The sequence below is a fragment of the Choristoneura fumiferana genome, chromosome 8 (assembly GCF_025370935.1).
Source record: "Choristoneura fumiferana chromosome 8, NRCan_CFum_1, whole genome shotgun sequence".
Classification (NCBI taxonomy): domain Eukaryota; kingdom Metazoa; phylum Arthropoda; class Insecta; order Lepidoptera; family Tortricidae; genus Choristoneura; species Choristoneura fumiferana.
This window is the reverse complement of record NC_133479.1, coordinates 10,127,790-10,155,134: the sequence shown is the minus strand read 5'-3', so window position 1 is coordinate 10,155,134 and position 27,345 is coordinate 10,127,790. Positions and strand designations below refer to the sequence as shown.

The following is a 27,345-nucleotide window of genomic DNA, read 5'->3' as shown; positions in this document are numbered from 1 at the left end:
TTTATATTACAGATCGGGTACACCTATAGCCAAAAATGTCACGGCGGAATAATATATAAATAAAATAAAATAAATAAATGGAAAATAATAATAATAAATAAATAAATAAATTTAAAATAGAGCCACCTATGAAAAGATTACAAAGAGGGCCTTGTTCGACGTACCTGAGCTGGAATCTCAGAGGGGAAAGTAAAAAAAAAAGTTGTTTCCCACTGTATTGACTGACTTGTTAATATTTGATTGTTGTGACTGATTTGTTGATTATTTTTATTGTTTTTTTTTCTGTTCATTCGAAGTAGAGGCTCTTTTTATTGTTTTTTTCTTAAGTTTTGTTTTTGAATCGTTGGATTTATTAACATGGTGTTCTTGATATTTTTTTTTTGTAATTTCGAATTAAAGGCATTTTTATTTTGAAGATTTTGTTCTTGGAACAATTGAGCTTTTTCATTTTGTAAAAAATAAAAATATACTTGTGCTTTTTATTTACTCAGTGTCACGATGCACATGGGCGATCGCTGACATCTTAGTTAGCTCAGTGTAAGCTAGATGGCGCTTACTTCAATAAGGGATCTCTGAGCAGAATGACGGACGAACTCTAGAGGTCGCCACCGTAGTTTTCCCTTGACTCATTTATTTACGTAATAATATGTATTTAATATTTATTTATTATTTACTTAATTATTTTATAAAAGTAGGCATTTTATTACACTCATTTACTACACGAGTTTGTACGACTAAATATATCTATAACCAACTCACCCTTGACCGTTTTTGTCGCCCAAGGGGGGTGTCGTCGATCAGCTGTGACCGGGGGAATTCTAACTGTAATATTCTCGCCCTTAAAAGCTGAAGCACAGCTGTAAAACAGACATTCAACAGCTCATACTACACTAAACAGCTCCCTCGAAAGCTCCATACGCCCAGACTTGGGCAACCTTCGTACGGCTTACAAGCTCCGTACGACTACAGCTTTCTCCGCTCTGCACGGCTACAACTTTCAAAGCTCCGTTCGGCTACAGCTCTCACGGCTCAGGCGGCTCCTTTACGCCCTAACCTGACACTAAGCCCTGACGGCCCTAACTTCCGGAGTACTGCACATCCTTCCTGGCTCGTCCAAGACCCTGATCGTTCCGGCGTGGAACACTTGTCCAGGCTGCTCGTCCTGCCGCCCTAAGGCCCCTTTTGACCTCGGCACCGACGACCACTCAGCTGGACCAGGCCCCCCTGCTGTGGCCAGCCTCTTCGCTCCGGGTTCTTCTCTCCGACTCCAGGGAAGTGTAGGCCAGGGAGACCGAATAATCAGAACCACCTCTCAATAAAATCGCTTGAACTTACTACCTGAGATTCTCGTAATACTTTTACTTTTAATTTTGTCAAATTAGGCCTGTTATTTTTTGTGTTTAATTTTTTTAATTAAAAAATTGTTAAAAAGTCTTATTGTTTTACTCAAAGAATAACTTACTAGGCCTCCTTTAAGGTCAAACCTCCCCTCAAGAGGTCTGCCCTTGACAGTGGCGCCCGTGGGTTTTTTTTGAGAGGTTCTGATTGTTACGTTTTTCTTGCCTAGAATTGCAGTGATTGTGCAAAAATTTATTGTGTATCTTGTGTGTTCTGTGTATCTCGCAGTAAGTACCCTGTTTTTCTCGCCCCCTGTATGGTGGTCGGGGCTTAGAATAACGCCATTCCCCGTCTAGGAATTCGTAAGAGGCGAATAATAGGCATAACCAGTGTTTCAGTTACCGAGATCCCTTAAGTGGTTCATTTAATAGCTTTTTTTTTCTCTTTTAATAACTCTAATTTTAAAACCGCTTTACCGTTATCTTTGTACTAGTTAATTTTCTTAGCACTGTAACATAACTGTCAAGGGCAGACCTCTTGAGGGGAGGTTTGACCTTAAAGGAGGCCTAGTAAGTTATTCTTTGAGTAAAACAATAAGACTTTTTAACAATTTTTTAATTAAAAAAATTAAACACAAAAAATAACAGGCCTAATTTGACAAAATTAAAAGTAAAAGTATTACGTGAATCTCAGGTAGTAAGTTCAAGCGATTTTATTGAGAGGTGGTTCTGATTATTCGGTCTCCCTGGCCTACACTTCCCTGGAGTCGGAGAGAAGAACCCGGAGCGAAGAGGCTGGCCACAGCAGGGGGGCCTGGTCCAGCTGAGTGGTCGTCGGTGCCGAGGTCAAAAGGGGCCTTAGGGCGGCAGGACGAGCAGCCTGGACAAGTGTTCCACGCCGGAACGATCAGGGTCTTGGACGAGCCAGGAAGGATGTGCAGTACTCCGGAAGTTAGGGCCGTCAGGGCTTAGTGTCAGGTTAGGGCGTAAAGGAGCCGCCTGAGCCGTGAGAGCTGTAGCCGAACGGAGCTTTGAAAGTTGTAGCCGTGCAGAGCGGAGAAAGCTGTAGTCGTACGGAGCTTGTAAGCCGTACGAAGGTTGCCCAAGTCTGGGCGTATGGAGCTTTCGAGGGAGCTGTTTAGTGTAGTATGAGCTGTTGAATGTCTGTTTTACAGCTGTGCTTCAGCTTTTAAGGGCGAGAATATTACAGTTAGAATTCCCCCGGTCACAGCTGATCGACGACACCCCCCTTGGCCGACAAAAACGGTCAAGGGTGAGTTGGTTATAGATATATTTAGTCGTACAAACTCGTGTAGTAAATGAGTGTAATAAAATGCCTACTTTTATAAAATAATTAAGTAAATAATAAATAAATATTAAATACATATTATTACGTAAATAAATGAGTCAAGGGAAAACTACGGTGGCGACCTCTAGAGTTCGTCCGTCATTCTGCTCAGAGATCCCTTATTGAAGTAAGCGCCATCTAGCTTACACTGAGCTAACTAAGATGTCAGCGATCGCCCATGTGCATCGTGACATCAGTTATATTTAAATTGATATAAATTACTTAAATCAATAAAACAAACTAAAGATTAAAAAAAAAAAGATTTTTACATTATCATTGCCCTAATCGATCTGGAACTTGAAAACTTTATATACAACTATGGTCCAATATTTTATTTTTTAAAAACTGATTTTTGATATTTTGATAAATAATTAGTACTTACTGCTTCATAATATACCTCTAATTATCAATCTTACAAGCTCAAAATCCAGTTAAAAATGTCGCCTGTTGCAGTGGAATACAGTTTTAAAGTTATCAACGTCTAATTTTAGACCACATAAAATAAACCTGAGTTTACGGTATCTAATTTTAGTATTTCTGGTTTCTTTGGCTAGTTAAAGTATAATTTTGATAGTGTTTTATGCCACGATTAACCTTAACCGTAACATAACAAAATTATATATTGCTCTCGTGTCTGACATTTTTTAATACGCAAGTTGTCTCCACGTGGTTTCTGGAATTTTACTATCAAGTTGCAAAAACTACAATCACCGTACAACATCGTTCCCAAAGAGAGCTTACTTTGACACTGGCGAAATTGTCCTAAAATAGGACAGAAGCCATATTTTAAATAAAATAAAAATAAAAGTTAAACAATATTATGGATAGGTATTATGGATACGCATTAATTATAAAAAACTTTACATATAGGACTGCAGGTGTATAAGATTTTGTTTCATTATTCAATTAGTTTTTAGTTAAATTTAGCATAAAGAACGAAATTTATGTACTCATGTAGCGACCAATTCTTAATTAAGTAGCTAGTATTGAATTGTTTTCAATGTAGATTTAATTTTACTTACTAACATAATAATGAGGCTTTGTAATTAACAAACTATGGATAATAATCTGAATTAAATGAAATTATTATTATTATAATGTAGGTACCTACAATCTACTTACGCACTTACGAGTAGTATGCACATGCTTTCATTTACTATACTTGGGGCTGTTTCACCATCCATTGATTAGCGTTAACCGACGGTTAAATGTGATGCCGTCTCCGTCTATTCGAACAAAACAAATAGAGACGGCATCACACCTAACCGCCAGTTAACACTAATCAATGGATGGTGCAACAGCCCCTTAGATACTTTTATCTTTCGTACAATTGTAGCTACTTAAATATATAATTGTAAATACTTGACAACAAGATGAATTTCTTCTTTCTCGTCCATTTGTCACCGCTATTTTGCCCGTAAATATACTGGTAAACGAAATAAGAGGGCACATTTTGGCGTGAAGAGTGACATGCGTATATTTTAAGTCAAGTTTACTCCGAGTAGGTACTTATTTAACAAATTATTTCATTTTCATAAAAAATAGAGCACGAAGTTAAAAAAGAAATATTTTATTGTTGTAAAAGGAATATCTTTCATTCTTCTTGGAATATCTTTCATTCTTCATCTTGGCATTTTTGTTTTTGTACGTATACAATATAGTTATATTGAGTGGACTTATTACAAAACCCGTGCATTATTAAAAAGCAAATGAAAAACTGAGCTCACCTTATTTCCTTATTAAAGGGACAGCATCGCCAGAAGGCTTTCATCTGTGACAGCTGACTGAGGCACCGCAGGAGGAATTCCAACCTGCAAAATTATGCAAAAGTAATTATAACCGCAAAGACTTGCAAAGATGTTTTTAAGTATTATTAATAAAATGTGAGACGTGATAAACATGCATAATACCATAAGAAGAAACGTCTTTTTTACTGCAATTAGGCAGAATTTCTTTTTTGGCAGTTTTATGCTTGACCTACATTCGCTAAAATCAATGTAGGTATTATGTGCAAGGTATATATATAGGTAATATGTCCAAGATGTTTTGTAGCTCCACTATGACAATAGTACAAGTACCTAGTAGTTCTTTTAGTGCTCACAGGATTTTTAAGTCTCAATAAAATTGATTTGATTTGGTTAAAGTGGTTAAAGCTAATTTTTTTTTACATTATTAAAGAATGGTATTTTTGCTTATAATTTACTAATACCAAATTCTAACTAATATTATAAATATGGAAATTTGTAAATACGTGTGTGTATGTGTGTGTGTGTGTGTGTGTGTGTGTGTGTGTGTGTGTGTGTGTGGTGTGTGTGTGTTTATTACTATTTCAGGCTAAATCAGCTTCACGGAGTTGGATGAAATTAGCCAAATTTGCAAACAACACAAAGGCTACTTTTATCTCGATATCCTCACGCAATCGGGATAAAATTCCTAAAGTACGCATGCGAAGCCGCGGGTAAAGGCTAGTAACATCATAAAAAAATGTAAACAGACCTAAAATTTAACAAATCTTTGTCTAGGAGCTATGGAAAATAGCCTGACCGCATCAAAAAGAGTCCGAGTTGACATGATAATGAATAATGACCGTGCTTATATATGTACTCTGTGACCGTGCTAACAATGTTAGGTAACTGCTCTCTCCATGACGCATCACATTCTCGCTATCGTACTCGTACATTTACTATCATAATTTTAATTTGCCATGATCAATTTGTTTTAAAATGGAAGAACTTACAATTATAATCTTTTATTAATAAATGTAATAAAATGCAACCTTGTGGTTTAACTATTTTTTCTCAAACATGCTATGTAATGTTTATGTTGTGTTCCATAAAACTGGCTTCAAAATATATTGTTGCAGCCTATAGGCCTGCAAGACAACAGTCTTTTGTTTCAATGCAAAACGTCAAATATCCACGATAAACGCCATTATACACGACTTGAAATTAATAATCTGAATTTCTATGGTTCATTTATTAGTTACTGAATAAATTCACAGGACTATGAATATTCTATATGTAAATATAAAATATTACCGACGCGTTTTACGTCAAATTACAATTTAATTTACATAATAAAGTATTAATGTTGCTGATTAAATGGGCTGCAGTTCGTGTATAATGGTCCAAAAAAGCCGAACAGCAAACACAATAAAAAAAAAGTTTTGGCGGGAAAATTGACAAGCGTCATTGCCTTTTTTTTTTGATTGACTGGACTTGGGTTTTAGCCATTTTGCTTGTAAGTTCCATTGTCATTTCAAAAGTTTCGTTTAGAAACGTGATTTTTTTATTTTTGCAGTCCGTTATATCTACATGTTTTATAGCAATTTGATTTTATTGGGATTATTTTAACGTTTTAAAAAATCATGTTAGAATGAAATAAACACTTATATAGATAGCAGTTTTAATTTGAGTCTGGTACAATTTTAGTTGTCTTACGAATAAAACATTAATTTCTAGGAGTTTTTATTTATTTTAGTGCATGTTTGAGAAAAGCACTACACAAGCCTCGGCGTGAAAGAACATGCCAGCCTCGTATAACTCTGCAGTAATGTACTATTTCTACTCCTATACTGTAATCTGTGATTTACTTAATCACGAACAGTCATATAACAGCATACATAACAAGATTCTGGAGTCTATATTGTCTATTCCCCATAACAGCACTGTATCGTAATGTTGCTAAAATCATACTGCAACCGAAGTCCGTGCTGCAACCACTTACTTTTTTTTTCCTTAATTCGTACGTTGGGACAGGCTACGGTGCAGCCAGTTACATATTTTATATAGTTTTTATACAGAAGAAAAACTTTTCGCACGTAATCCATAGCCTGCCATAAGTAACTCGTATTTTTAACATCGCCACAGGCAAGTAAACGTTAATCAAAAACAAATTTTGTCATTTTTATATTTCTCACTTGTTTATTGTTGTTTACCTTCTCTTTGCGTTTGCCATACTTTTTACTAAAGTATGAAAACGTGTAAAGTGTACTATTTTTCTAATTTTGTATTGTAATTATTAAGTACAGAGTCGAGGAAAAAGTGTTGTATGCAACGTTGTATAAGCAACTCAAAAAAAGCTCGTGGTGGCGGATAAAATACTATTATGCAACAGTTGTATAATAGGGTTTAAAAAAGGTGAGTGGCGAGAGTTACGATGTGAGCTTTAGCAAACATCGTAAAAAAAAGAAGCCACGAGCTTTTTTTTTACAATACAATACAAATATTCTTTATTGCACATCATAAAGCAGTAAAAAACTTATAATATAAACACTTAGATTCACGGTAGACAATAGACAATATTTAGTAAAAAACAAGTGAGAAATATGAAAATGTCAAAATTTGTCTAAGTTAAATTTTGTTTTGATTAACGTTTCCTTGCCTGTGACAATTTTAAAAATCGTGTGACCATGGGCGTTACTTAAGCTGGCAGGCTATGGATTATGTTTGGAAAGTTTTTATCCATACTAATATTATAAATGCGAAAGTAACTCTGTCTGTCTGTCTGTCTGTCTGTTACGCTTTCACGCCTAAACCGCTGAACGGATTTTGATGAAATTTGGTACAGAGATAGAATAGACCTTGGGAAAGAACATAGGCTATCTTTTATCGCGAAAAAGAGGCTTTAAGGGGTTGAAATAGGGGATGAAAGTTTATATGGTGGAAGTTCGTCGCTGTTGATGATAAAACCATGAAACTTGGAATTTAGGCACTTAATCCATACTTAATATTATAAATGCGAAAGTAACTCTGTCTGTCTGTCTGTCTGTCTGTTACGCTTTCACGCCTAAACCGCTGAACGGATTTTGATGAAATTTGGTACAGAGATAGAATAGACCTTGGGAAAGAACATAGGCTATCTTTTATCGCGAAAAAGAGGCTTTAAGGGGTTGAAATAGGGGATGAAAGTTTATATGGTGGAAGTTCGTCGCTGTTGATGATAAAACCATGAAACTTGGAATTTACTAATATTATAAATGCGAAAGTAACTCTGTCTGTCTGTCTGTCTGTCTGTCTGTCTGTCTGTTACGCTTTCACGCCTAAACCGCTGAACGGATTTTGATGAAATTTGGTACAGAGATAGAATAGACCTGGGAAAGAACATAGGCTATCTTTTATCGCGAAAAAGAGGCTTTTAGGGGTTGAAATAGGGGATGAAAGTTTATATGGTGGAAGTTCGTCGCTGTTGATGATAAAACCATGAAACTTGGAATTTAGGCACTTAATCCATACTATAATATTATAAATGCGAAAGTAACTCTGTCTGTCTGTCTGTCTGTCTGTTACGCTTTCACGCCTAAACCGCTGAACGGATTTTGATGAAATTTGGTACAGAGATAGAATAGACCTTGGGAAAGAACATAGGCTATCTTTTATCGCGAAAAAGAGGCTTTAAGGGGTTGAAATAGGGGATGAAAGTTTATATGGTGGAAGTTCGTCGCTGTTGATGATAAAACTATGAAACTTGGAATTTACTAATATTATAAATGCGAAAGTAACTCTGTCTGTCTGTCTGTCTGTCTGTCTGTCTGTCTGTCTGTTACGCTTTCACGCCTAAACCGCTGAACGGATTTTGATGAAATTTGGTACAGAGATAGAATAGACCTTGGGAAAGAACATAGGCTATCTTTTATCGCGAAAAAGAGGCTTTTAGGGGTTGAAATAGGGGATGAAAGTTTATATGGTGGAAGTTCGTCGCTGTTGATGATAAAACCATGAAACCTTGGAATTTAGGCACTTAATAAGAAATAAATCGATATTTGGTTGACCTTTTTTGAAAACTCGACCTATGAGGGGATGAAATAGGGGATGAAAGTGTATATGGAAGGTAGTCATTTCGAAGATAAATCGAGAAGGCAACGGAGTGGAGTGGAGGCAACGAATGGAGCGGAGACAATGCAGGCTACAGCGGAGGCAGTGAATTAGAGCGGAGGCAGCGGAGTGGAGCTGACGCTGCTGAGCGGAGCGGAGGCTGGCGGAGCGGAGGCTGGCGGAACAGAGCGGAGGCAGTGGAGCGGAGCGGAGACAATGGAGCGGAGGCATCGGAGCGGAGGCAGGGAGGCAACGGAGTGGAGCGGAGGCAACGGAGTGGAGCGGAGGCAACGGAGTGGAGCGGAGGCAACGGAGTGGAGCGGAGGCAACGGAGTGGAGCGGAGGCAACGGAGTGGAGCGGAGGCAACGGATAGAGCGGAGACAATCTAGGCTGCAGCGGAGGCAGTCAAGTAGAGCGGAGGCAGCGGAGCGGAGCTGACGCTGCTGAGCGGATCGGAGGCTGGCGGAGCTGAGGCTAGCGGAGCGGACGCTGGCGGAGCGGAGGCTGGTGGAGCGGAGGCTGGCGGAGGCTGACGGAGCGGAGGCTGGCGGAGCGGAGGCTGTGGAGAGGAGGCAGCGGAGCGGAGGCAGTGGAACGGAGCGGACGCTGCTGAGCGGAGCGGAGGCTGTGGAGCTGATTGATGGTGATGGTGATGATAGTGGTGCTGATTATGATGATTGGTGATGATGATGGTGATTGTGGTGATAATGATCGATGATGATGAATAACAAAAAAAAAATGTTTATGAATAAGTTCTTCATTTGAAAACTACCTGCGAGGGGATGTTAGCAGAGGGGATGATGCAGTGTTAGCAGAACCTTCTAAGCTCATAAGAATAATGTACGCAATGTGAGGTCATCATGAAAAATTTATGATTTTCAGATTTTTCTTATTTATTGTGCTATAAGAGCCACCTTTATGCAAAATTCCAAGTTTCTAAGACAGCCGGCAGTGCGCTATAACTTTTTCTGTTAAGGCGATTTTTATGAAAACACCTCTAATGACTGTAGCTTTTGTTTGCCTTGACTTAGAAGTTTGATTTTTTCACAGCTTTCGGGACTATTGACCTGAGTTTAAGGGTTTATAATTTCAACTCGATACCGATACTCCGTTAGATAAAGGGTCTTGACAGACAGACGGACGGACGGACAGAAAAGTGATCCTATAAGGGTTCAATTTTTGCCTCTTGAGGAACGGAACCCTAAAAATCATTTGATCCGGATAAACAAAAAAAATACTTTATATTTATAGCAATGTATTGAAATGGTTATTTTCAGTAAGCCGTAGAAGTTTCTATGTGCTATTATTGGCAGAATAGGTATCCTAAATAAATTAAATACTTTCCAAAGTTACTATTCCACGCGGACGAAGTCGCGGGCAAAAGCTAGTTCTATATAAAAACCATATAAAATATGTAACTGGCTGCACCTTGAAAATTTGGCGAATCCTTCACAGAACAATTACGGAGTCAAATTTTACATTATTAATTAAACACCGCTTTACACACTCCGCGCTTGTTCATTATCTCTACTACCTAAATCACGCGGGACGTTTAATGTTTCTTGTGTGCCCGGGATATTTACATGAGACGGATAATTAATGCTGCCCTAAGCAAGTTAACGCGGGATATCACTTATGACTGGGTTTCACTTTATCACTGATTCACTATTCACACTCGAGCCTCGTGACAATCTCACTTATTAGTTGGGTTGATATCCCAACATATCTTTGGATTATGTTAGAGATTCGATAAACGCATATCTTTTGGAGTATATATGAGCACATACGTAACTATGCTTACAGATTTATCTTTCTTTACTTAACAAGAACCTAGTGCAAGAAATAGTGTAATATATTCAATCTATTACAAAGTTTTACGGTAAGCAGGTAGATTATTTATATATTATGATAGGGAGAAGACGAGCAAGTTGGTCACCTGGTGGTGGAAAGCAATCACCTTCGCCCATGGACATCCATAACTTAAACTGAGTAACAGATGCGTTGCCAGCCCTTTGAGAAATAAGTAGGCTCATTTTTTGAAGATACCCAAGTTATGCCGGAAACAAACTAGACAATAAACTCAGTTTCAGATTTATCAGATGAAAAGAAAATGAAGAACAAACTGGCCGCATTGTCATTATGTCGGGCGTCTTACTAATGAAAGAGAAAATCTCTCATTCAATAATACCTGTAAGTTTTCCGAAGTTTCTCTTCAGCTCACAGTAACACTTGGCCAGTCTTATAATTAAGAAAGTTAATTAAATCTTTCTCCCAGGGGTCGGGGCTTCGGAACTAATTAATACAAAGCTATATGTCGCATTAACAATATGTACTTATAAGTTACCTTCAGTAAATATGTGCCATATATTTCAACTTATATTAAAATAAATGATTTCAAAAGATATTATAAATTTCATGTTGCTACGATTCGCTGGTCTTACTCTATGACGGTAGGTTGCAAACCTCTGCTTTTTATGTCTTTCAATTCAACATATACATTTTTAAACGATTTTTTTTCTCGTGAATCGTTAAATATTTAAGTTGATATTTTACGGAGGGAATTGCAATAGTAATTGTTTAAATGGTATGGCCGGTACATACAAAATTATGCACTGACCAAAGCTTAATTAAACATTCATTACGCAGCTACGATAAGGAGATGAAAAGGAAAAGTTATTTGAGGTGACAGAAGTACATAGGTATGTAAGTAACTATAGAATGAAATTAAAACTACAGTATGGCCCGTTTTATTGTTTCCTTTGAGTTGCGCCGCTCGCAGGAATCTAATAAAATGTAAAAAAAAATCTTATAACTTTTAAATCTTGAAGAATACTCTTTTTACAAGTACATCCCTTAAACTTTGACTGCACCCTTAAGCGAGTACCTTTTGCGTTAGGTTGGCCATTCCGCGCCCTCCAGTTTCAGGTTTTGATTATATTAAGAGGGTCGTGAGTGGGCCATTTGTGCACGGATTCTGTTTCTATAGCTCTTAAAATTCGTCTTGAAATAGATATTTTTAGTCCAGCAATGCAGTCGTTAAGTAAAATTCACAATTATTTTGTAAGATAATTTTGATATGAAATGCAGCTCGCATAGCAACTCGCCTTCGCAATTACGAGTAGGTAGTGAATACAGGTAATTTACCAATATGTAAACAAAACCGCGTTCGTATAGCCGTGAGCTCAACGTTACTGGTGTCCATGTGCCAATAAGTATGTTTCGGTAAGAAAGTGTCCGCAAATGCATGGTTTGTGCGTAAATTTAAGCATTTCCATATCATAATTACTTTTCGCTCCCTGTTGATGCCTGTACGTCGTATTACATATATTGACCCGCAGCTACGCTTGTGCGCAACATTCGATCGGCACGCCTCCGTATTAGGCTGGATGTCCGTGGAAGTGCACCACAACGCGCACGCACACCCTAGCAACCTCTCACATTTATGATACTAGTAGTATACACGTACTTGTTAAGGCTGTGGTGATGCAAAACCGGGTACAGGTCCCGGTGCAGTCGCAGTTGATGCAGGGCGCGCTCCACGAACTCGCCGAAGCAGTCCGCGAGCCAGCGCTCCTCGTCGCGCGAGGCGCACGAGCCCGCCGTGCCGGGACACGCCTCGGCGCGCAGTGGAATGCCCTCGGAGGCACACCATGTACGCTCCAACTCGGTAAGATGCTTGTACATGTATCTGAGTGGAACCACCGGTTACACTTATTGCATTTATTTGCATTTTGCACTTATTGCATGGATGTCATGTTGACATCCCATACATTTGAGGGAGAAGGAAATGATAGAGAACTGATTATTGAGTTGGCACGTGAATCAGTTTTCTCGACTGCCCATAAGTACAAATTTTCATCCTTTGTAACCTTTGCACTAAATTGTTTTTATTCATAGCAGGTATCAATTACACATTATTCTACATTATTTCAGTTATAAATTAAATGATCATTTTAGTGTTTTATTGTCCATCTTGAATGTCGAGTCTTAGAGGTTATGGTTCGTTCAATGAGAAAATAGGTAAGTAAGAAAGATAAATGGTAGATAAGGAGGATAAATGATTATTTACAGGGTTCGCAGTGACTGGACCATTTCGGCGTAAAATACTTGACTCAAGAAACTGAACTAATGTGAAATTCGTAAAGTGAGTAGGGATCTACTAAGATTAATGTTGCTTGCTGCTTGTTGTTGTTACTTTTATTGTTAATAGTTTCAATTATCTATTTTGTCATAGGAGCGTCAAAGGAGCGCAATAGCTATAATAACAGTCTTAAAATCAGCAATAATCTTAAAGCGGCCCGAATGTCGGTTGGACTCGTGACGTATTATAATATGTGTAAAAAAATTAACTGTATTTTGGTTCAAAAGATACAACGGTACGGAACCCTGAAAAAGTACCTAAAGCAAAAATCTACTTCCTTTCGTAGCTTGACTTATTTTACTACCTATTAAACTTGTGTGTGATCAGTTGATCACAAGTTTAGTGTATCCAATATAACTTGTATATTAGTCTTAAACCGTAGAACTATGTGAAACATTATAGGTACCTACCTAGTTGTTTAATTTTCAAATAATTACTTATTGAATAATTTTAACCGTCACACCCCTCAGTTGCCCATTGAAAATTACATAAAACGATGCGACGACATAAGGCTATTTTATTACAAACTAGAGTTTACGCACGGCTTCGCACGCGTAAAGTATTCGATCTGGTATTACAATTGAAATTCCGGGATTTTACAATTTTCCCCTGGGTATTCCCAAAATATAATATCGTTATCTTCATTGAGGTTGTGTTAAGAACAACTGTCCAAAATTTCAAGACTCTAAACCCAGTGGTTGAAATTTCAAGATTTTAGCCCTATGCTGTGGGAATATCGGGATAAAAGGTAACCTATGTGTTATTCTAGAAGTCCAGCTACCTATATAGCAAATTTTATTACTCTAAGCCCAGCGGTTGTTATTTCGAGATTTTATCCCTATCCCGTGGGAATATCGGAATAAAAAGTAGCCTATGTGTTATTCCAGACGTCCAGCTACCTACATACCAAACTTCAATACTCTAAGCCCAGCGTTCGTTATTTCAAGATTATATCCCTATCCCGTGGGAATATCGGGATAAAAAGTAACCATGGTATATATTAAGTATCTGTATGCCAAATTTCATGGAAATCCGTTCTGTAGTTTTTTCGTGAAAGAGTAACGAACATACATCCAAACAAACATCCATCCATACAAGCTTTCGCGTTTATAATATTAGTGGGATTAGTGGAATATGTACTTATAGATTAATATATTTTTTTAGTTTGCGCATTACGAGTCCAGACGTCATTTGAGTCATGTACCTAATACACTCGGTACGCCCCTAAAGATAGGATGGTGTTAGCCTTACTTGGGATCAAGCGGCGCATCGCTATTGAGGCGGCATGCAGCGGCAAACCGTGCGATGGCTGCCTGCAGCGAGCTCATGTCGCTCTGTACTGCGTGTTGGTGCAGCAGCGTCTGCGCAGCTCCGCATAGTTCGCCCTCCCACGCCGCACCCTCGCTCTCCGCGCCGCTGGGCCCCGAACTCGCGTTCTCGACTTCATGTGCTAACAGAACTCCGAACAGCCGCTCGTGTTGACGAACCTTTACAAAAAATATATTATTTCTTACAAGCTCTACTCTAAATTCTGCTTCTTCTAGGGTTCCATAATAGATAAGAAGTAGCGCCGCTTTTCACTGCTACTTTAACGGAACCCTTATAGGATCACTCGTGTGTCTGTCTGTCTGTCAGTATTTTACAACCAATTTGCTCTGAAACTACAAACTCAATTGAGTTAAAATTGAAGGAACAAAAACATTTTATAATTATAAAAACTTTTCCTTTCATGCTGTAAAAAAAGAAAATAAACTTTTCGTAGCCCATCATATTAATCAATTGGTACATTACACAATTTATATGATTAGTTAATAATTATTTGAATTTGGCCAAAAAGTTAACTATCAGTACAGAATAGACAATAGTACAAGTACTATCAGATTTTAAGATTTTTATTGAACATAATAACATGGTTCTAAAATACAGAAAGCCGTACCTTGATCTAATCACATATATTAGGGGAAAACCTATAAGACGTAAGTATATATAAGTTAGGAAATTTCGTAATATACAGAATCATCCCCGCAAGTATAACTCGCAGTTATCCGGGTTTTTTGGCTCTATAATCTAGGGTGAAACGGACCGCGATTGAAATGGACCGAGGGTAGTGAATGTTCACCCAGCTTAAGGATCCTATGTGACCGGCAACTTTAGAACCTATAGTTAAATACGGAAGTTTGTTTTATTTATTGTTTTTCAATCGCCAATGTAATGTCGGTTAAATTTGTTACAGGGAAGTCTTTAAATCTGTACGTTTTTCTAGAGCATTTAGATCAATTCATTTAGATTTAAACTTCAATAAAATAGAAACGATTGAAACAGGCAAAAAGTTAAATATTCTAAGAATTAAACGCTATTCGGAAATCAGTCAGAGCGCTGCGTGCGATGTTCTTTGTTTGTTTTGATAATGCAATAAATTCCATAAATTGCACTATTCATACGTATTGCAAACCATATTGCTCGTAACAACATCATTCATTCATTTTAAACAACAAAAACCATTGCGAGATGTTTTTACGCAAAAAACAGAAGTGAAAGCTGCTTTATTCTGTAAAGCAGAGAATGTTATCGCACTTTTATAAATTAAGAATGAAGTAATTTCATCAGCTTCAGTCCAGTTTTCTTTCTATTCAACAGTAAAGCCGAAGAAATATTTAAATTTCGCCATATTCTACGTATAGTGTGAAAACAAAAACAAGAACAAGATTTATGCGACAATATGCGTCCTGTCAGTTTCTTTGAAAAAAAAAACAAACTTGTGTGTTTTTTTGGACAAACAGTTAATTACATTGTGTTATTTTTACAATGTTCTTAGTTACTGCGTACTAATAAAATGTTTATAATATGTAGAGTAGAGGACACAGAATGCTCTACATAGAAGCACTTGTGTTCACACTCGTGCTTGACCTTTATTTTCATTGAGTTCTAGACAATGTTAATTATTAAAAATTAAAATATATCAATTAATTATTTCGGAGTTCTAAATTTGTTTGTCACACTTAGCAATCAGGAGAAAGGATGTCATTTTGTCTACAGTTATTAATTATCTTTAGATGGATAGTGAATCCATGTGTGGTGTGTAAAATATGCAAGTTGAAGTGGCAATGGGCGGGGGCCCATTATAAATTTATATTATAAATTTAAAATTCCATGAATGTTATTTTATGGGAAACCTTAAACCTCATCGGATCCATGTACCAATAAAAAATGTTTTATTCAAATTAATTTGCAGATTTAATTTGGACGGAGGTGGCGCAGGTGCCGACGAAACTCATCCAATCTTATTGTACCCACCTCTTTTGAGAAGTTTGTAGGTAACTTATTTAACATCATAATAAATGGTTAAGACGCCAAAGCACAATAGGATTTCTTAACAAAGTGTGTGATTAACTCCTAAAGGCAATGGCATGGAAAAAAGATGGTCCACTCAATTTCAAAAAGGAAGAAATAACTGAGACCGTATACCCTGAATAATGAAAGGGGATGTGAAAACTTGTGTAGCGAAAAAGTCGAGTCATTGAGTCTCGCTGTGGAAGAACTGTAGGTATGTCGAACGCGAATATACGAACGTTGGTAGATAAGTACGACTTCAGAGACTGGATTAGATTTATTCTAAAAGTAAACGTATCGCAGTATCAAGGCAGTATCACCCGTCCTGTTGTGATGAATGCGTGACGGAAAAGGTTATCGGTCGCACACACACTTTATTTGTAGTCCAGTTGTCATAAACACAAGACAGATTTACCCTATAACTTTATTAAAAGTGTTAAGCGGTCTGTTATAATTATAATGCTAAATGGGATAATTTTGTGACAAAGCCAACTGTTATAAAATTAACATCACCCGGATTTCCGGACACCTTTGTGTCAGGAAGGTTTTTTAAACTAAACACAGGTAATTACTGCCCTCTTTCTGCATGAATATTTTAAGTATTAAATTGGCGTTGTTCATATTTTACCAATGTACCCTGATTGGAAAACCATTTCGAGTGATAGGGTTTTTGAACAATTTTGTCCTATTCTGATTCAAAAATACTTAAGGGTTACGAATATATATGCGCAAAAATATGTTTCACCTTATTTTGACGAATCCCTTTATTTACCATGAAGTAAATCCATAAGTATCTAGGTTTATCTATGCCATAAATTCTATGGTATGTGTCACGCAGGGCCCGTACCTATTACGAAGTGCAAAATTCGATCTTCGTATCTTGCCGTCCCGCTGACGCTTATACCTATTATTTAATACGAGAGTGAGAGGGACGGAACGACACGAACTTTGATTTTCTAATTTCGTAGTAAGTACCACCGCAGGTCGCAGGCAGACATTGATGTCAGTCAGTTGTCACATACATGATGTATGACATTAGCCAAAGAGTAGGTATTGGCATAAAAACAGAATGTACTCTAGCAGGTTTCTGCCTAATGAGTTATTAATTGTTTTTTTTTACATTAAAACATAATACTATATTAATGAAAGAGATAAGTCATTATGATATGAACCTGAAGAGGTTACGTCCCTACTCGCGCATATTACAACTATCGACGTAGAAAGATCGTTCAGTTCGTTGAAATGGATGTTACAGAAAGACACCGTAGCGTAACTGTTCCAAATATATGTAAACAAAAACTATTAATAGTTTGTTCTGAAAATCGCGTTAAGTAACTATTATTTACTGCAGGTAACTTTTAATGTTATTTTTATTATTATGCCATGAGGCTTGGTAGTAAAACTAAAGTTTTCTGTGGCAATCAATGATTTTATTTGTAGTATGATTGAAATACCCCCTACATGAGTTAAAATAAAATTGTATCATAGTTTGTATAGTTTGTGTTTTCAGTCTGACGATCCCTTAAGGAGAACCAGTCTAATTTTAACTGTTTACATTCACATGACATGCTTAGAATTTTATTTTTTTATAATTATTACTAATCATATTACCTTTGACGATTTCAATACAAATTCTTATAACTGACATTTATGTAAATTATAATGTAATGATGTATTGAATGAATAAATAAACTAAACTAAACTAAACTATACAATTTGCAGAGAGTTAGTTATTCAATAGGCATAATATGATTCTTTTCAGACTAACTATTTGTTTATCTCTACTGTTTCTCAAAACAATATCCGATTGAATGTGACACGGACAGTTAGCATCTATTGACATTGACAACTAGCTCGTTTTTTTTAATATTATTTTACTTGGCCTTTCACTTTGTTTCAGCCGCCATGTGTTATTTACGATACGTCGTATTTGGTATTTTCAAAAAATTATTTAACTTTAACTATGCCAAAAGTGAACAATGCCAATTAGGGACTAAGGTAAAGGTATAGTACATTATGCCGTGAGATTTTGGTTTTTGTCGTAAAATAATATTTAAAGTAAAATAAAATAATATATTAATATTATGACATTCCAACAGAGAACAAATGACGCATGTTATCTTAAAATAGCTTATAAGGAACAACATATTAATCAAACAGTTGCTACAAATTTCTTAGGATTAAGAGCGTGCAAACAAAAAGTTGGCCATTCAGTGGTTTTGAGGTATTTAGACTATAAGTTGAATTGGAAAAATCAAACTGACACTATTTGTAAAAAACTGAATAAATTTTCATATGCGCTGCTTAATTTAAGAAAAGTTGTTAATGAGCAAGTCGTGCTAACTGCATATCATGCTTATTCACATCGGTTCTTAGGTATGGCATTATATTCTGGGCTAATTCAACTGACAGAGAATTGGTATTTCGAGCACAAAAAAGATGCATTAGATCCTTGTCGAATCCACAATCTTGATTCAATGTAAACAACATTTTAAAAAATTACGTATTATAACTTTTCCTTGTCTGTATAGTTACGAAATGATAATTTTTGTTAGATCAAATCTGCACCTACTTCATAGTTTTAATAGCTTACGCCTCAAGAATAAAATAAGCACCCTACCATTTAGCAATAATATTTATATATACTCGGAATGGCCCGCAGAATCTACAATAAAGTACCGAATGAAATAATGGAAATAGAAAACTTTAATGAATTGAAGAGTAAATTATATACCTCAAACAGGCAGGTTTTGCTATGAGAAATCAGTGAGCAAAATCGTATTTTGCTCACTTCGTGAGACAAAGTAACATTTTTTTTTAAATGCTGAGTACAGTGTTGGGTCTACTCACTGAATTCCAAATATTTGAACTTCACTTTGATATGTCACTTTCACTTCAACACGAAAAAAGCGAGAGATAGGATCAAATGTGTTGATTACAATCTTAATAGTTACTTGTGCAACAAGAGAGCAAAGTTGTTTTTGTTGCGAGTGTTGATTTTGGATCCCGAGTAAGCGAAGGGTTCTATAATTGAATCACGAGCGTTAGCGAGTGATTCTAGTTTGGAATCCTGAGAGCAGCAAGGAATTCAAACACACGAGATGCAAAAAAACTTTGGTCTCGTGTGACACATACCTACAATTTTTCACCTCAGCAGCGAGAATATCATTTCACAAAACAAACACTTTTTTAAAATATAATCCGATTATTAAGAAACAAATATAATAATCACATTTAAAACCATAAAAATGTCCATGATACAAAACAAATCTCATACTCATAACAGTCATAACATGCATTGTAATTTGAACTTAGAACTTCTTGTGCTATATGTCACACTTATCTTTTAATAAGTACTGTAAAAAGCCTCATCTTGGGGTCATTAAAAAGGTGGAACAATAAACGTATAGTTTATTATAAATGTTATTAAATATTTAAATATGAATTTAATTAAGATTTCTATTACATAACATAAATCGATTTGTTAATAATTCATTGAATTTAACAAATATTTATTCCAACTGTAGAGGCAGTATACGGTTTCCTTAATAAAAAAAACAAGAGAAGCGGCTTTCGTGCAACGAGGTTGCATACTTAATTAAAAGATCGGGAAATTTTACATTTTGGAAATATTTCGTTGTCATGTAATTTATTAGGCATCGATATGTTTTTAATATCAAAAATTTAATTTAAGATTGTAATCAACACATTTGATCCTATCTCTCGCTTTTATCGTGTTAAAGTGAAATGACAGATGAAAGTAAAGTTCAAATATTTCGAATTCAGTGACTAGCTGTGTTGAACAAATAAATGATTTTGCATTTGTATTTTGTATTTGTAAAAATATTACTTGATTTTTTCGTAACGGCTATGGAAACCTATCCAGGGCGTGTGCAACACGCTCTTGGCCGGTTTTTTGTCGAAAATACTTGCATCCAAACTACTTTTTCCTACCAAATATCAAGTCGATGCAACTAACCGTTGAAGAGTTGTATTGTATTATCGCGGGATGTATAAATTTACGTCAACCTGACCACTGGAAGTAGGTCAAATTTGAATTCTAAGATTTGAGTGAAACTAAATAAGTCAAAGTCAATATATTTATTCAACAACAACAAGACTTATGAATATCAAAAATTCTACCACAGGTTCGGAAAAAGCTCGTAATTATTCAAAAATGTGTTAAGCGAGGGAACAGAAATGGTGACATAATTAACAAAAATATAATCAGTGTAATACGAGGGCTATAATACGTCAACATGAGCCACGGACACGGGGCCGCAGCACCTATTTACGCATTCTACCTGTAACCTTAACCAACTAATAGCCCGCTACGAAAAGCCAATAAAATATTTTATGTCCAGTGCAGTGGCTCAGCAGATTAGCAATATTGGTCTGATACGCAGTAATCCTCATTTTATTACCCGACATACCTATAGGTATATTATGCTTTCTCGATATTAAACTGCGAGGACGACATTACCGGGCATTAGCAGACCATTTAAGGTTATTAATATCAAGGAGACTGGAGTATAAAATAACACTAAACGGAGCATCAGAAAAATCATAGAGCGAACCCATTATTCCAGTCAAACGGAAAAGTATGTTTCCTTTTTCATTTTCGCCTGACTTCGCAATATTCAATGGCTTTTCGTATCATGATATCGGTCAGACGTATAGTTTCATTGATCCGGACTTAAGCCGCCGACATTATTCAAATAAGAACTATCAGCAAGTGTAGAAAAAAAAAAGGAATGTCTACAAAATAATGTAATATTTTATAATTACACATTAATAATTTAAAAGTTTAACAAAATAATAAAATATTTACAATTAATCCTGAAATTAAAATTAAAAGTACTTCACTTCGTACACTAATTAAAATAAATGCGTTAGTATTGAAAATTTTCTACAAATTATGTTCAAGTTGTACCTAATTAACCATTTACAATATTAACTTAATAGTAGGTAACTCAATTAAGTTAACCAAATATACTGAATTTTAAAATATATTTACAGTGAATGCTTACGAAAATTAAAAGAATTAATTCTGTACACAGTATATAAATTAAAAGAAAATGCGGTAATGTAAATGCCCCTTCGTTAACACTTACTATATTAAAAGTATATACAAGTACATCGTGTGTGAGGAAAAGATAAAAAATAATGTTAAACAAAAGAATGAAAGTTTCTACTCTAATTTTATATTTCTGCCGGAAGAACTGTGTAGCTGTGGATGATTTGCTGGAACTTAGCTTGTGTCTGACAGCTCTGTGTCAGACAAACGGTTTTAGAACTGGAATTTGGCTGGTGAAGAGGAATTTCGGATAGTACAGGAACTGGGTCAGTGGGTCTTGGTTTAAAAGAAAACCGGAACTTAAGGGTAAACTGGAAGCTGAAAAAAGGAACATAACTGTGACTTAAGCAAAATAAGGCCCGAAGATAGGGAAATAGAAAAATATATGGAAAATAACTATTTAAGCCAACCAACAAAAGTATAAACCTTACATACCCGTCATAAACGGCTTCCGTAAACTTAATCGGTACAAAAAATCAGGTGATGGTGAAGATCGGTGCAAACTTTATGCAATTTGTATGGGGCGAAAACTCATTAACATCAAATGACAGGAAACACCGTGAAATAGCAAAAAATTATAAAAATATTTAAATATTTGCTCGTTTCCTTCGTCTTCGAACGCTTTTTTTTCTCTCTGACATCCAAAAGTCCGACCACGAAAAACAAAAGAATGCAAAAATCAATACTTGTAACTACTTATTCGAAATACGAAGCTGCCAGTAACCGATTAAGAAAATAACGTCAAAAAAGGTTATTATACGGCAGCGTAACGCTGCACAAGTTACACAAAGTGAATACGGAAAAATAAAGTTAACAATAACATTCAGCGTGGCAGCAGTTGTTGGCGCTTGGAATAACCGCGACCACAAATAATCAACATCAGGGTGTGACAGGCGGAAAAATATTAGAAATGCGGAATGTAAGTAAACAACAATCAACATCGTTGGAAAATACGGTAAAGAATATTGAAAAAAAAAATGCCGCAATGAGTGCCAAAAAAATATTATACGCTCTGCCTGAAATACGTGTGAATGGCTCGCAAAAATAACAAGTACATTCCCCTTACCTATTCTTTGTTGCTAACAAGCACTCATTTGTCAGTGACTTGACCGATGTTTACCGTAGTTAATAGGCGGTAGATTACACTATTCCATAACTATCGTATAAAATTACTCTTACAAGAATAGGCGCGTTTATACATATTTAGTTAGGTACGCATAATATGTTTATAGCACTATGTGTAACTAGTTTTTGGTTAGTAGCAGATTCGGTAGAGTCGCAGATCGAGACGCTTAAGGGAATTGAGGACACTTAGATAATGCTGCGCGTCATTAAAATCATTCATTTTAAATTTTGGTCTATTTTACAGAAACAAAACTTCTTGAGCAAAATGTGTTCAAATAGAGCTTTTTAGCGTTCCTAGCCAAAATGGCAAAAACAGAACCCTTAAGGCGCGTACAGATTATGCGCGGCAATTACTCGAACATTGGATCGCGCGGCGACCGCGCGCAATGGAGACGGGGTTTACGCGCGCGGCAGCTCGAACATTGCCGCGCTCGAACGTGCCGCGCGGCGATCCGAGCGCTGTCGGTTTTTGAGCTGAGCCCGCCGCTCGCGCGTGCAGTTTGGACGGTTGTGTTGTGTTGCGACGAACGTGGTTTAGAACGAAGTAATTGGCGCGCGCCACGCGCTGATCGAGCTGGATCGCTTGCCTCGCGCAGCCGCCGCGGTCTACCTAAATTCCATCGAACATTTGCGGTGCGAGCCAATGTTCACGCGAACACTGGCTCGCGCGGCTGCCGCACATAATCTGTACACACCTTTATTGTTTCGCCACGTCTATCTATCCGTCCGTCCGCGGCTTAGCTTAGAGACTATTAGCACGCCGGAAAGCTGTAATTTTGCATGGATACATATATATGTAGCAATTATACCAACAAAGTGGTAAAATAAAATGTAGGGAAATTAATTTGTTCCGGTTTTTTTTTGTCCTGTAAACACACATAGGTATAAATGTTACCTGTGGCCAGTTGTCGTCGTCGTGTCGGCCCGCCTCTCGCGCCGACAGCCACAGCCTCAGCCGGATGCGGCCCTGTACCGAGGAACGCTGCGAACGCGCCTCGAGCTTGTACCACGCCTCCACGCCCGTCGACGGGATCTCGCGAAGTGGGATGTTCACGCAACCTGTATGAACAACGGCATTTTAGAGTGATACAATACAATAACTCTCTCTCTTTCTCTCTCTCTCTCTACTCTTAGTGATTTGCTTAGCTTGTATTTTTAGAGAGCTGGAGAAGATACTGGTGAAACTCTTTTTTGCAAATAGTAGGCAAGCACACTTAATTTTTCTTTTCGTTTTCTTTTTAAATAAGGTTTTTAGAATAACATTCTGTTAATATTCAGTAGGTACTCAATGTAGGTTATTTACTACATCACGATATTACCAGGCATCTGAAGGTCGGAGACTTGGTGACCTGACACATAGGGCTCTCCTAGCGGTGCGTAACGAATGCAAATTTATCTTAAAACCAAACTTATTTCTATTGGTATTAATTGGATTTGATGTACTTTAGGTAGGTTAGGTTAGGTTTATTTTATAAAAAGTTCTGTGTAGCTTCTATGCTTTTAAATTATATCAAATTTTCATTTCCGTTCATTACACACCCCTCTCCTAGTTCGGCCACCAGTCTTCTCCACGGGAGTCTTTCGTCTATTGGGACTGTTATTTATTTTTACCTATTTGGTGGTGGAGAAAAACAATCAACGATAATTATTATTTTCATATTCCTGAGAGCAGTGAATAGTTTTTCCTTGTTAGCTGTTTATTTTTCAGGGCTAAATTTAAAGAAACAGATCTCTGATAATCTTCTAATATTAATATTATTACACAGTCAGTCTTATCATATACCAAAAAATCCAGAGAGTAGTAAAACATGACTTTAGAGTATTAAGCCGCGTTCACATTTATCTGACGTGTTGTGTCGTGCGTGAGGCATCAGAACGGTATCGGTTTCGTATATTTTATATGGTTGCGTTCACATTTATCTGACGTGTTGTGTCGTGCGTGAGGCATCAGAACGGTATCGGTTTCGTATATTTTATATGGTTGCGTTCACATTTATCTGACGTGTTGTGTCGTGCGTGAGGCATCAGAACGGTATCGGTTTCGTATATTTTATATGGTTGCGTTCACATTTATCTGACGTGTTGTGTCGTGCGTGAGGCATCAGAACGGTATCGGTTTCGTACATTTTATATGGTTGCGTTCACATTTATCTGATGCAGTGTGTTGTAACGGCTTGTGTTGTGTCGCATCACAAGCTATAGAGAGAGAGAGGGAAACAGAGAGCATCACATAACAACCTTTTATTATCACAGGTTAATCCATGAATTACAAATTTAATCATCTCACTTACAAAAGGTGCAAAAGTTTATCAATACAAATTTATTTTAGTGCTCAACTTCCTAATACAAAAAGCTCACAGCCAAATGATTTCCATTCGGAATGAATATCAAACAGGCCCGTGGCAAATAAATATTGAATTTGCGCTCGCACCCATCAATCTTGTTATATCCAATTTTTGACGCGAATACGCATTTCAGCCACATCGCGGGAAGATTTCCGAGCGGCAATGTGCCGTAAAGTTTTTAGGCACACATAAATGTGGTTAGTTTATTGATATAGTCATGATGGTATGTTTGGTGTTGGTATAGTCCATACAATAAATCTTTCAGGGAACTGTCTCGCGGCGGTACTTTATTTGTTTACTGTACGTGTATGCACACACACGACTAAGCTATAAAGCCCATTGAAAACAAAATTTGGTTTAAAAGCTAAGTATGTATGTTTATGCCACATGGACATATTAGTAATTATAGTAGACACTCACTAACTACCTCGCGTCCAAAAAAACAGTGGTAGTCTAGTGGTTTGGCGTATTGCGTCTCAAGCAGAGGGTCGTGGGTTCGAGCCCGGGCTCGCACATCTGAGTTCTTAGGGATTTATGTGCAAAATTAAATTCGAAATTTGCCACGAGCTTTATTTAGAAGAAAAACATCGTGAGGAAACCTGCATATACCGGCGAAGAATTTTATTGGTGTGTGTGAAGTTCCCAATCCGCACTATAACGATAGTTATTAATTACTAGCTGTTGCCCGCAACTCCGTCCGCGTAAAATTCATTAATCGCTATCTCACGGGAACTATGCAATTTTCCGGGATAAAAACTATCCTTCCCCGGGACTCAAAATTATCTGTAAGTATACCGAATTTTAAGCGAAGCGGTTAAGACATGCAGAGGTAATAAACAAACAGACTTACAAACTTTCGCATTTATAATACTAGTATAACTTGGACAGTTAAGAAAAACCCCGGCCGGCTACTGCGAGCGTAGGGTACCGTTAGGGCGTTGATGGGTTCCGCGCGTTATAGTATAATATTAAAGTTAAATCTTATATGAATGAAATTCTTGTAAAGTACCTAACCTCCAAGGTTATAACAAGATTTATAAGTCACGACCGGTAGGTATTGTTTACATACATCTTGGGGCTGGACCCGCGGGAGTGCTCCGCGAAACTCGCTGATATTGGTAGCAGTGAAACTTGCGATAGTTTTTTGGTCCAATTCGCTGGGTGCGCGATGACAGCACCAACTAGCGGTTACAAATTACGGCGGACTTTGAAATATCAAATGGCTGACTGTCATTACGTATGAAGATGAAATAGTAAACCAACAAATAATTTCACCTTCAAACGTTGACCTTTCTTTTTTTCCCGTCTAAAATGGCACAATCAATTAATCTCAGGACACGGACTTTCTCATGACTGTCTCCACTTTTTAAATAGTGACAGTTGGTCCGTCGAAAAATTCCTTGTGTGGCCACGGCGCGCGCTGCGATCGATTCGTGGTTCCCCCACCTCCTACTTTGCACCCAGCGAATAACAAAATATAAGATTTTTGGGCCGATTTTACAATTGAAATACCGCCTTACACATTACACATGCTCGTAGGTAGCATTTGCTCAATAGTAGCATGATTTCGTGCTAGTAACTAGCATGTGTAACAGTAGCTTTATTTATTTTAAACGATAAGCTGTCGTTCTGTTTTTAGCTAGATGTTAGTTTCAGTCAAGCTTAACACCACCTTAACACACACAAAACAAAGCAACTGGTTTTGCTCAACTTCTTTCTCACTCAAGCGGCGTCTGAACTGCTGATCGCTCAAGTGAATATATTTGTCACGTGAGCAATGAGCGTTTTATCGCAAGCATCACTAACAAACAAGTGACAAATTCTTGTACCTCCATACCCATAAATGTGAGTTGTCAAATTCATTGGTCCGTGTATAAATTGAATTTGGGATGGAAAAATGAGCCAATGTCGCTCTCAACTGAAAAAAAGGCGAACCCACCGAAGCGATGTATACCTACTCGTAGGTGCTTCTCGCGTAAAAAATATGTAAACCATTGCATTATCATGGGATTCGTCATTCAATATCGTGTATTCAGAATCACATTGCTCGTAGAACGAAATTTGGTAACTTTTTGTGTAGAACATTGTTTGATAACACGTGCAAACACTTTGAAATAGGACAAATAAGAATTTTATTATTATTACTCTCGAAGCTATTCTCAGCTGTCGTAGACTGAGAAAGGTGTGACATTTAATTCGCTCGAATGTCCCATTTCGTCCAAGCGTTAAGTCTAAAGTCGGTGTGATCATTTACTAACTTTCCGCTGAGAAAGGTTCAATTATCTACGTTCAATCAGCTACGTAAGCTAAGCTAACTCGTAGGTTATATTATACAGTGAAACCAGGGTAACTGGGACACTAAGGGACCTGCAAAGTTGTCTCACTTATAGAGGTATTCCACTTACCCAGTGTCTCAGATATCCAGGTATATTCAAGTTCAAATTCAAATTATTTATTCAGTAAATAGGCCGCAATGGGCACTTTTACACGTCATTTTTTAAACTACCAGCGCTTTCGGAAAGACCATCATTGCCAAGAAGAATGCGCCGCAAGAAACTTGGCAGAAAGTCATTTTTTCGACATAAAATAATTACAAATAAAATACTTAAAAACTACAGTATACAATTAAATAAAAAAAATACAAAATAATAATAATAATAATACATATCTGTCTCATTTACGGAGGGTTCCATTAATAGAGGTGTGAATAGAGGTTATTTCAGTTACAGAGGTGCAATTATTAAATAAAATAACGTATTTTGTAAACATTATCATGAATTGTAAGCTTTACCCTTTTATAATCAAAAAAATATTTTTTATATACAGTA

General features: G+C 36.9%; 1 protein-coding gene and 1 long non-coding RNA gene across 2 annotated transcripts in view; one reads left to right on the top strand and one right to left on the bottom strand.

The window, feature by feature from the left end:
• LOC141430437 (uncharacterized) overlaps nucleotides 1–27,345 on the top strand; it is a 205,413-nt gene that overhangs the window by 59,575 nt on the left and 118,493 nt on the right. The window lies entirely within an intron of this gene.
• unc-13-4A (BAI1 associated protein 3) overlaps nucleotides 1–27,345 on the bottom strand; it is a 138,887-nt gene that overhangs the window by 47,327 nt on the left and 64,215 nt on the right. Inside the window, 4 exon segments of the mRNA XM_074091126.1 lie at nucleotides 4,413–4,496; nucleotides 11,966–12,187; nucleotides 13,892–14,127; nucleotides 23,068–23,231. Of these exon segments, the coding sequence (XP_073947227.1) occupies nucleotides 4,413–4,496; nucleotides 11,966–12,187; nucleotides 13,892–14,127; nucleotides 23,068–23,231 (706 nt within the window).